The 12,484-nt window shown below is 39.7% G+C and overlaps 1 protein-coding gene across 11 annotated transcripts in view; it reads left to right on the top strand.

Moving 5' to 3' along the window:
• The window catches only part of NPAS3 (neuronal PAS domain protein 3), a 637,639-nt gene that overhangs the window by 190,353 nt on the left and 434,802 nt on the right, over positions 1-12,484 (top strand). For 8 of the 11 annotated variants that reach the window (XM_081207992.1, XM_081207987.1, XM_081207994.1 and 5 more), the window contains 2 exons: positions 10,254-10,498; positions 10,608-10,658. In XM_081207992.1, coding sequence (XP_081064118.1) covers positions 10,254-10,498; positions 10,608-10,658 — 296 coding nt within the window. The remainder of the gene's footprint in view (positions 1-10,253; positions 10,499-10,607; positions 10,659-12,484) is intronic. The other 3 variants (XM_081207991.1, XM_081207989.1, XM_081207996.1) reach the window with 1 other exon arrangement.

Below are 12,484 nucleotides of genomic sequence, written 5' to 3'. Positions count from 1 at the left end.
CGTAACTCGAAATGTAGTCTACTGTACAAATGTAGGTATCTAACCCGTTGTACCACCAGCCTTTGCCTCTGGCTCAGCTCACAAGTACCATGTGGCCCCCAAAAGGTTATTTGTGAGGAAATGTGACAATTACACTGAAAAAAGCCCCCCCCCAGCTCAGTGCAGTACTTAATAGCTTGTGGTAATATTGGTTAAGTGGAGGAAGAAAGCAGAATACAGGCATCCAATTTTATTATGCCTGGAATTCTAACATAATTTCTTCATTCTTTAAAACGTACACTTTCACACAAAAAAAACAACCCTAGAGTTAAGAAGCACTTTTCTCTCTTGTTTTTATTTTGCCACATCTCAGGTATTCTCTTAACATTTCCACAAAGAAGGAATGCTTTCTAATCAAAGTCATCTCTAAATCAAGTTGATTTAAATCACCAATGACTCTTCATGGATTTTAATCAACACTTCTATTTACACTTCACTGCTTTCCTAAGAGAAGGTATAATCCCACTGGTTGATAAACATTTAAAACATTTTGATTTACAACAAAATAGAGTCCCTTCCACGGATTTGCAATATCTTTTGACACTTCAGAGAGCACATTTTAAACAGGGTGCAGTATTTTCAGGTCAAGTTATGCATTTTAGAATGTTAGAGAATAAACGATTATTCTCTACAGCTGCCCATTAGAGTCCTTAAGAAGAACAGCTGATAGTTACTTGATAATAAGTGTGTTTGTTAAAAGCTAGACATTGAGTTTTTGTGATATAATAGTATTTTCATGATATATTAATATTTTCATGACATAATAATAATAGTTATATCATAATAGGCATCTCATCTCATATCAGCCAACTTTGAACTTAAGCAAACAGAAATGATAATTTGCAAGTATAAAACAGACTCAGTAGATGTTAGTGACTGATGGGTTTTGTTACCCATTGGTTGTAAGTCACTGGGTTGCTGTGGGCACGATAAATCAACTATCAAATTCCAGAATAATAATAAAATAATTACCACTCTTGATTGAGGCACATTTGTGAAATCTACTTTTCCATGTTCAAGGAAAAAGTCCTTCTGGAGCATGAATGATTGGCAGGAAAAGGTAGGTTTTTGGTCTGATCCGGCAGGACTCCTCTTATGTTTTTAGGTTTCCTCCATAAGCCTGGCTCTGTTGGACTGGAAAGAGGCTGCTGTCTATCCATCCAGTACAGCTGGTTCAGAAACTGGCACATTTATGAAAACACACATAAATTACTTTGATTGAAGTCTGGATAATAGAGTGACCCCCCCCCTCCCAAGGTGTTCAGGAAAGAGCAACAGAGGCAAGATCAGAACTTTTTACCAAAAAAAGAGAGCCTTTACTGAGAAAATAAATCAAAAGACAATTTACAGATTAACTATTAAGGGCTGAAGGAAGTGGAAGGGGGAAATGAGAGTGGCGAGACAAAGGTGGCTAGGTGGTGATGTTTCATCATTTTGGAGCTGAAGTGGTGGTGGAGAGAGGGGCCTTCAGTGTAGGCCAGGAAATAAAAGCAGATGAAAAATCAATAGCAGTGCATGAGAAGCACCTGCTGGATCAGGTCAGTGCTTGACCTCACAGTCCAGTAGTCCAGCATTCTGTTCTCACAGGGGCCAGCCAGAAGTCTGTGGAAAGCAGAGAAGCAGGACCTGAGCACAGCAACACTCTCCCCAGCAGATGACATTCAAAGACATATTGCTTCCTACAGGAGAGGTAAAACATAGCCTTTGTGGCCATTGATAGCCTTATCCTCCTTATTTGTCTAATCCTCTTTTAAAGCTGTCCCAGTTATTGGCCATCACTACTTCTTGAGGGTGCGAATCCCATCCCTTAACTACGTGCTTTTTGAAGAAGCTCTTCTGAATCTTCCAGCATTCAGTATCCCCGGATGTCCCTAAGTTCTAGTGTTAATGGGGAGGGAGAAAAGCCATGTCTACTCCTAACCATGTCTATTGCCTTGTGATATTTCATATGAAACTGTGGTTTATAAATATTTAAACTAAATATCCAGAAGTAAGTCCCATTGAATTAAATGGCGCTTAGATCCAGATAAGTAGGGTTAGGATTTCAGCTAAATATAGTGCTGGGAAACTCGGCTTCACAAATTACAGTACACAGTGGTATCTTGGTTGTCAAACTTAATCCGTTCCGGGAGTCCATTCGACTCCAGGAACAGTTTGAAAACCAAGGTGCGGCTTCTGATTGGCTGCAGGAGATTCCTGCACTCAAATCGGAAGCCGCATGTGACGTTTGACTTCCAGAGTATATTTGAAAACCGGAACAATTACTTCCGGGTTTTTGACATCCGGGAGCCAAAACGTATGCATACCAAGGCGTTTGAGAACCAAGGTACGACTGTAGTTGTGTGGTTGCTGCTGAAAACAATTTCTGTGTTGTAGGGGCCCTTACACTGCAGTGTGTAACTGGCTTTCTACGTAGATCTATTTGCGTGTTCGGACCCAGAAACCTCCCCGCTAAATAAATTCACACATGACTCAAATTTTGGTTTTGGTGTTTGGCAGAATTTAGGCCACAACTTTATTGATTACAGAAAGTGACTGGTTGCATAGGCTCTGGTTCGACTAGCTCCCTGCCAGGCAGATAGCGCTGACCCAGGGTACCAGCATAGGTCAGCCAAGGGTGAACACCTGGATAAGCGGAAAGCCGGGACTGGGCTAACTCCGCCACCCAAATGTCCCCCTGGACTCAGGCATGGGCATAACCCCCTCACAGGGGTTGACCAAACCATCAAGTCCCTGTATTCCTTTAACAGAATATCCTTCACATAGGGATGGTGAGAGCGTTCTCCCATCCCTATCACCTGAACCAGAGCCTATCCGCAACCTTACAAGTTGTCACGATTTGCTACACGGCAGGCGAAACCCAGATGGCATCAGCCAACTGGGGAAAATTCCTGCCGTGCCCCTGTCCTAACGACAGACGACACACGACAGCATAGCAAGGTCAAGCGCAAAGCCCTAAAAGTAGGGAGAGGTAGGCGGGTGTTCCGAATGCATGCACCGAAAGAGGAAGCTCTGGGTCATGTGCATGGGCCTAAATAGGTCTCTCAAACTGTTTAAACTGCGTCCCTTTGGCCAGATTGTACCCAGCTTTGAGGGACCTACCAATCAGGTGTTGTGGCTGACCAATTGTACCCACCCACAACACAGGGTGTCAGTTTTCCAGGTCTCACTGCAATACGTGCACTCTTTAAGGGAGGACCCCATCTCTCACATGGCGAGTCTCTTAACCTGCACCTTGTGGGACCACTGCTGTTGGTACAAAGGCAGAACGATGGGGACAGACACACGAGAAGGCCATTACCTGCATTATGGCATCCTGAAACAGGATATCCAAATGGGGCCCCTACCACAAGGAAGGATGTTCTGGCATTTAGCATGTGGAAACATTTGGCAGAGCACTTCTTTTTTTCATAGAGCCCTGTACCTTTTTATGACAAAGTACTTTTTTATTCTGACTCTCAGCTGAAAGCTGCAATGTGTATTTGTTTGTAAACTTCAGTCATGAAAAGAGTCACATAGGAAATTGCTGCTGTTCCACCAAATTAGCTTCTCGGATATCTTTTTAATTAGAGCCCATAACTCAGATTCTTGGTATTTTAGGAAGATGAACAATACAAATTGAAGTACAGATATTTTTCAGTCAGCGCTCGGTTCAAAGGAAGCTTTTATACACAGATGAGGTTGCTAACAAATAGCATGTCATATGATAATGAGACTGTGTTTTCTTCAGTAATTTCACATTTGTAAACCACACTGCTGGGAAAGTAAGTGGAATGTTTATCTACTCTATTTTTACACTGACAAATCTCTGTTAAAGAGCAGGGTGCCTAACAGAGACAAAGCAAGTGTGTGTGTATATATATATAAAAGAAGTCTAAACTCTAAATCACTTATACAACACCTTCAAATACAATATATTACACTGGTTCAGTATTCTCATTTCCACACGAGTATTCTTTTTAATGGAGAAGACTTCAATTTATGTTTAAGAACAAATAAACTGTAGTACTTTGACAGCCGTTCACACTTAATTCTTTGCGTTAAACCAACAGCATTCTTTTCCACAAACATCCATTGTTAGGACAATGCTCTCAGACAGAATTTATGAGAAATGGAATTATGTTACCAAGGAGATAGCATTTACTATAATGAAGAGTAGATCCTGGAAAATGGCCCCTTTTACAGCAGCTCAGAACAGAGCCACAAAAGCAATTGATTGGTCTTGGCATTTAGTCTTATATCAGCTGTGTCATCCATTGCTTCAGGAGTGAGAACACTAATCTAAAGTGACATTTCTGTTCTGGCGGGCTTTTCTGCCCTGATGAAAGCAATTACTTCATTCTTAAATGATAATTTGCTGGAGTTTCAACCACTTTAATTGATAACTTTTTGTTCTGAGAACTTCAATTGTGAAGTGATTAGCTGATTTTGTAAATAGAAATTTAAGGTGTGAAATGTACAAGTTGCTCTGAAATAAAAGTGCTCCTTACTCGAGGTAGTTCTTCCTAGCTAAATCTACACTTTTGCTGTATTTTACTATATTTTAGCTGCCAACTGGATGGTTCAAAAGGGGGATGATCCTTGCAGCATTTGGATCTTATATAAACAGCCACTATTATTGATTATGACATGGGCAATAGCAATTTATTTAATTGATGTTTGAAGCATACGTGCATTAATGCAAAGAGATGGTTTATAAACAGAGAAACCTATAGCTAAAATCTCCCAAGGCCATTTCAATCCAGAAATACCTCAAATGATTGCTTGGAATTTAAGCATCATCTCTGCTCATATAAAATGTAGGCTGTAATTAATATGATCTTTAAAGCTTTGCAAAATCTGATTGTTAAAAGATAAATTACTAAAACATATGTTTTATTTTTCTTTGTATAGCTGAGGCATTTTAAATGGCACCCGGTTCTGTATTTTCTTGCAGAGCGCCAAAAAAATGGTCATTTAATGTGTTAAATTGGAAATATAAAGCAAAAATGAAGGTCAAACTGATTTAGCACATCAAACAGTCTTTGTCAGCCAAGCTTAATATATCCTGAGTTTGTGGAACAAATGAAATTTTGCTGCTGTGTTACACTTTGCTTCCAAACAACCATTACAACTGGTTTTATATATTGTGTGAGCATCAGACCATCAAACAGTGCATCTTTACTGACGTGTTGCTGCAGTGATGATCTACAGCAGCAATCTGCCATTTATATAAGGGCAAAATGTGCATCTATATTTAGTTGTGAAATTGGCCTATTATACTCTTGATGTTTACAGAGGCTAACATAAATTAATGATGACAGCTATGAGCAGTGCATTAGTTAAGCAGCAGAGTTCTTACCTTGAACTTGAAGGTTCCAGCTTTAACTTCCAGCATACATGCCAGGCAGTTTTTTCCACACATTAAAGGGAAGCTTCTGAAACCATTACCTTTTCTTGGGCAGGATTAAAGAACTTCGTTTTGTGGCCCATGCCACTCTAGATAATAACAAATAATAGTTTTGTTTACGGATCTGCCTAAATTTTGCCCTGAGAGGAAGCTGATATTTACAGCATTTTTTATTTGGTGGGGGAAGAATAATTAGGGATCTGAATAATTATTAATGCAAATGGCCAATCTGACCAAATCTGAAGTTTGCCCAGTAACCAGACTGAAAAGTTTGGCAGAGTAATGCAGTTTTCCTGGGGTTTATGTTGCTTTAAAAAAAGGTTTAACCCTCAAGTAAGTATTCGTATGCAGTTCATGTCAGAAGTGGTGAAGGTTCTGCAGCAACTATAGATTCCACTGTTAACTATGACCAGAGATCTGACAAGTATGCAGGTGTTCAAAGGTTTGTGAGTTAAAATGACGAAGGCTTTGATGAATTTTTAATAGTTGAATTTTTAATACAGGTTGGCCTTCTTTCTTTGAGCCTGCATTCCAGATTAATTGATAAATAGTAGAACTGTCTAGTGCTAGATTCTCCTAAGCAAACAAGAAGGGAAAATCTATAAAAAAAATCTGACCAGTTGACTTCTCCTTAGATCTTAGTTGTTGCATCTTTAAAGGAGAATTATGAAAGGCTTTTAACCTTACTCTTTTTCAGTGCAGAGACACTTTTTCCTCATTTTTTGGAAAAAACACCACTTTTATAAAACAGAAATATTGCCTTAACAATTGTTGAACTCTTGAGTTCAGATGCCACCTGTATGAGATGCCATGGGGGTTTGTGCATTCTCTTTCCTTGGAGTTTATCTAGAGGCTAACAGCGTGAGTTTGTTGTAACAAATTGCAAAGCAACCTAAAGACTAACAAATTTAATGCGAAATACACTTTCGTAGGATGTTGTTGTTGTTTAGTTGTTTAGTCGTGTCCGACTCTTCGTGACCCCATGGACCAGAGCACGCCAGGCACTCCTGTCTTCCACTGCCTTCCTCAGCTTGGTCAAACACATGTTTGTAGCATCAAGAACACTGTCCAACCATCTCGACCTCTGTCGTCCCCTTTTCCTTGTGCCCTCAATCTTTCCCAACATCATTCGTAGGATAGAGCCCATTTTATTTTATTTGCTGAACCAAAAAGTTGTGGCTATTAACTACCTTAACTGCACACAACCTTTTCTCTCTCAGAGTCAACTGCCATCAGATTATCTTGTTTCAAAATTAAATATTTGCTTGCATCCAACAGACAGAATGGCTTCAGTTTCATTTCCTTCCATGTTGAATTTGCCCCTAGAGACATAGGTAACCAAGTCAGCAACACCTCCTGCCAAGGAGGAACTAATAGATGACACCTGTACTCAGGGCTTTTTTTTTCAGCCGGAACTTGCTGGAACTCAATTCCAGCACCTCTCAGGTGAGCACCATTGCCATTCCAAGAGAACAAGCGAGGCACTCATGGCGAGTTCCGGCACCTCTTTTTCTAGAAAAAGGGCAATGCCTGCACTTTAGGGATGTGCCCCCAGAGATAACCCAGTCTCCAGCACCTGATCCTTGTTCTGTGATATTTCTTAATCTCAATTTACCTTCAATTTATCCAAATGTATCATACCCCATCACTACAAGGGGATTAGGACTCATACAACATCTGAACAGTCAGTGGCCTTTGAAACTGCCAGATACCACCTCAATCTCTTTTGTCAGTCTCATTTGGCAGCTTCTTATGTACAGATCTTCTGGTGTTGACTAGCGGTCCATTTCTTGCTCCATTTCTCCTGTAATTTCAGCTAGATGGCTGTGCTTTTTCAGGCCCAACATTACCACTGGGGAAATTCTACCACTATGATGATAGGAGCACTTAACATGATAATTATGCTGCCTTAAGTGATATTAGGAAATGTAAAGCAATTGCGACAGTCACAAGTGGTGCGTTCTTTGTCTTTGACTCATTATGATTCCTTCAGAAGATTCCTATTCTATCAAATAAATATCGGTATTAGGGGTTTCTTTTTGGAAATTAGACCAACAAGGCATATATATATATATATATATATTTATTTTGAATTTTAACAATACGGTACTGCAGCAAATTAATCGGCAGAGAACTCCCCTACCCTTTCCTGACATCTGCCTTCATGCAAATGCCTTTTGCATTTCCACTTTTCTTTGCCCACGTCTACATGCTCTTTCTGACGGTGCCTGGGAAGGAGCCAGGAGCCAAGACAGGCAGCCATGATTAGCACTGCAAAAGAAAACACAGCCCTACATTGACTGCTCTTGCAATTCTTGCGTCAAGGTTAGGAGACAAGGAGGGAAGTGGGACTGGCTGCCACCATGTCAGACAGCGCGTAGCCTTCTCTGCTTTTTAATGCTAGCTAATGCAAATGGGCACTAGATTAATGTACAAGCTGTGTCATTCCCACTGGCTTATGCCATTATATCATAGTCTCAACAACCTTTCAGCCCCTAGGGCCTTATTTTATGGTTATAGCCCTCCAAACCAATCACTATTTATTACAACTACAGTGCTGTCACTTCAAAAGACTTTTGGTAAGATGTGTAGAATATGGCAGGGTGACACTTCACATTTCAGGAATAGCTGAATGAATTTTTGAATTTTCTCAGAATGGAAGGAGCAGTACCAAACAAAATGTTGGATGTCGTATTAAAAAGGCAATGTTAGCACAATATGAATATAAATATAATGTTTTATAATGGCATCTATCTGCCGTGTTTTAAACAAAACCGTTTGACTTTCTGGAAAAGTAAAAGTGACTTGAGACTGGTTTATTATTGTGCTAAGAAAACTGCAACAAGTTAGCAAGACACACAAGGTTGGATCCAGACTTAGTCAACCTGAGAGTAGGCACATTAAAATCAATGGGATGAGGTTTTCTACATGGGCACTTTCCCAGGAGTAATCTCTATTGAACTCAGTGGATCTTACTTCTGAGCATAGGATAACACTGTAACTGCCTAATTATGGCAGTAAACAGTAGTGCAGTGCACACAAATGTTCCTTTCATTGGGCTCAGTTGAGCCATCTTCTCTCTGGCTCCAAGTAAAAGTAATTTGTGAGTCAGTAGCCTATAGAGAACAGGGACTGTTGAATGGATATACACTGCTGTCATAGTAAATAATGTAGCAATGCACATGTTGCCAAGAAGGGGGAAAGACTGGAGAAGGCTGAAGGGGTCTCATGTCAGTTCCCTCTCGTTAATGCATGAACTGCACCCTATATTTGCATATTAAAGCATGATTTTTGACTTTGCATTGTGGATGGTGAAATTCAAGAACTTCGCAGTTTATCCTACAAATTTTTAATTTGAAAAATCTATACTGCAGTGGAACAGATTCCTTTAATGTCATAATTAAAAGGACATAACTGAGTGAATGTGAAGGGGGACTATGCGTGCTGTATTGTGTTCAGGTTTTTTAGGATGAGTATAGCTGTGGTTGAAATTGTGGGAGGAACTGAAGGATACCATATTTGTAAGTTTGTTGGAGTAGTGAGAGGAAGTGTTTTGAAGTGACAATGACAGGTTTTAAAATAAATTGTTGGGTTAGAGCCAAATTATTGGGTTGGACTCCTCCTTCTGACAAAAAGACTCCTTCTGTCCAAAGAAGTGAAGCCTCTTCAGTCGAGAAAGAGACTTTGGATAAAACTCCCTATGATAGGAACATATGAACGAGCCTTGTGCAGAAACTTGTACAGAGTTGGACAATTGGTCCACCCAGCTCACGGTTGTCCAGACAAGAATGGGAAAACATATTTCAAACTAAGAGCCACATTCCCTCATGGGCAAGTTTCTGAGGTTCCACATGCTGGTGGTGGGGGGGACCAAAGGCAAAAGTGAGTGGAGCAACTGATACAACTTTTTAAACCTTTGTACAGTCAGCTACATATCAGCAGCATACCCTCATACCTCTCCATCCATCCAAGCAAGCAAGCAAGAGGCATTATTCTACCTCAAGGAAACATTCTAGCCAGGGAAAACCACTTGGGTAGGGCATGGATCAGGGCTGGTGAGAGGCAAAGTTAGGGATGCAGTCTTGAGGCATGGATAGAAAGGTTCCCCACCTTTGTTCAATACAACCAGTTCTATACAATCAGTAGATCTCCAAAGCTTCATGTAAGGGTCTTTTTCTAATTCTAACTGGAGATGCCAGAGACTGAACCCAAGACCTTTTCCAAGCATCTGTTTTGTGACTGAGCTGTGGATTCTCTTATTGTTTTTGGAGAAAGTGTGGCGTAACACAAGGAATTGTATTCTGTGAGCTAGTGGAGTTGAGAAGCACCAGCTGCTACTCACCATACTGTATAACGGATGGTAACTCATGACACTGAGTTTGCTAAGCAAACTTTGCAGCAAGTATTAGGGAAGTGAGGACTGTGGTGCTGTTTGCAGAGCTATTGCTAAAACTGAAAGACAGTTAATAGTAATTAATGGATAGCATTATGCTTTATGCCAAACACACAGTCCCTCTGTACAGATTTCCATCTGTCCTTTTATGGTATCATATTCTCAGTTTTATCGTTTGACATTTGGACAAAACATCTGTAGCAGAGTGGGATTTTATTTTTTTAAAAAAGACATTGTGTATTATAACAAGTTACTTGTCGGTCATCTCTAGAAAGAGTACACACTCAATCGGGTTCAAAGAGTAAACTATAATTCAGTATTTTTCTCAAGCTTATATGTGCAAGAATTTCATGTCTGTATTTGGAAAATGTTTACATTAGAACTTTGACAGAGCACAATATTGATGAATGCCCTACCCTATTCTTGTTTCAGTTTACAAGCCTTGAGAAAGGAAAAATCCCGAGATGCTGCTCGTTCTCGCCGGGGGAAGGAAAATTTTGAGTTCTATGAGCTGGCCAAATTGTTGCCACTCCCTGCAGCCATTACCAGCCAGCTTGACAAGGCATCCATCATCCGACTAACAATTAGCTATTTGAAGATGAGGGACTTTGCTAATCAGGGGGATCCGCCGTGGAACTTGCGAATGGAAGGACCACCACCCAACACATCAGTGAAAGGTATGAAGTTGGATGATCATAGTGTATGGAATGTGGCAGCCAGTACTGATCTCTAAATTGAAATGTTTACCATCCTTTCTTTTTTCCCTGCATATCAAATCCTTTAAAGGGATACAAATGTGGAAATCTGAGGTCTGCATGAGAAAGACACCATGTGAAGGTGAAATAAAACTCTTATTCTATTTATATTTTATTTTAAAACAGACATCTCAGCACAGCTATTGTACTGAGAAAATGAATTTTAAGTATGCATTTTTTATAGTTCAACCCAGAGTTAAATGCCTCTGAATCCATTGAAGATCTGTGATCTTAAGCACACTTAATTCTGTGTTGGATTGTAGTCATGTAGTGCAATCCCTATGCATGTTTCTTTGGAAGTAAGGTCCACTGGGTTCAGAAGGGATTTCTCATAAGTAAGTTTCCATAGGATTTCAGCCCTACAATTTTCACACTTCTGACTGAAAAAAATGCCGCTGTATGTCACTGTGAAAGAGGAAAGTCTGTTAGTTTGTTGGATCCTGTGTACAGAGATAACAATTATAATGATCTTAAGCTATTCATTATTTCATAACTCAACAGATAGGAAAGCAATTTCTCAAAAAACTGCCTGAAATTATAAGGAATTAAATCATTTAATTGAGCATAAATGCAAACCAGATATTAAAAAGGACCCAAAATTGGGTACAAACACTTCTATTTATACATTATGTCACCAAAGTTAAGTTACTAGAAGCCAAAGCAGAGTTCAGGTATTAGGTTATTGTTTGTTTCACTGTGTATTATGAACTTGTGTGAACGTAAAATGTACTTTATAGCTTCTTATCTATAACTAAAGTCCACATTTTTAACAAATTGTGAGTTATATATAAAATGTGTGAAAGGCTCCCCTCCTCATGTTCATAGCCCATTACTTTAGTGCACTGATTCGAATCCGGACTCTTGAGTGACAAGGATTTTTTGTAACTTACTCCACGTGCATGACATTACCACACTCTACATCACAAGCAGCATATCAAATTCAGAAAAGAGTTTCTTTTGATGGAGGTGAAAGGGGTCAGAAGCTGGGAAGTTTTAAGTGCTCAGGCATATTTCTCATGCTCTCCTTTGGGTGATGGTGAGCATGAAATTTAAAAAAGAAAAGGATGACTCACCTTTGAAAGCTTTCTTAAATAATCCCTGTTGTTAGTAAATTCAACAGGATTCTGTCCAGTTTTTCTCACTTTAGTCACTCATTTTTTTATGCATAACTGTGTTTCTGAAGCATAAACTGCGCTGTGCTGTTTAACCCTGTGTGCAATAAATAGTGTTTTTTACACAACGGATAAGAGTGTAAATTTATTTCTGATTTTTTTAAAAATCAGCACTGGACAGCTGTCTTCAGAGTAAAAACTATTTTTAACTACAGTGGTAGCTGTGCAGTACAGAACAGTCTCATTTGGACATAATACTGCTTTGTTTCCCTCACCTCCTTTGGCGTAGCCATGAGGAGATCAAATAAGGTTGCCATACATCTGGAATTTCCTGGACATATCCAGAATACTGCAGCCGCAAGCAGCGTCCGGACAGAAATCAGCTAAATGTCTGGAAAAAGAAACCTTTCTGTTCAGATTTTCACTTTTTGAAATATGGCAACCCTAGATCAGAAGCATTTGCTTCCATTTTCAGTTAACCAGTTTGTTATTATGTCCAAACTGGGAACTGTGATTATTTAAAACTGTGCTTTATCCAGCCAAGTCACTATCTCTTGAAGCTGGCTTGCTTTGACAAGCCATAGTTAAAACTAACCACAGTTTGTCTCAGCTTGTGCATCACAAGAAACTGGTTTGTTGAAAACAGAAGCAAATGCTTCCAATCGCCTCATGGAGAGGACGAGAGGGAAGGGAGAAATGCAGGAGTCTGAGACTTATTCACATAACACTAAACAGTATTCCAACTGTTCCCAAGTATTCCAACAAAAAGAAAATTTTATTTGAATCTGAAATAAGG

This window comes from Podarcis bocagei, assembly GCF_964188305.1.
Source record: "Podarcis bocagei genome assembly, chromosome: 1".
NCBI lineage: Eukaryota > Metazoa > Chordata > Lepidosauria > Squamata > Lacertidae > Podarcis > Podarcis bocagei.
Note: the sequence above shows the minus strand (reverse complement) of the source record. Positions and strands in the feature narration are given on the sequence as shown.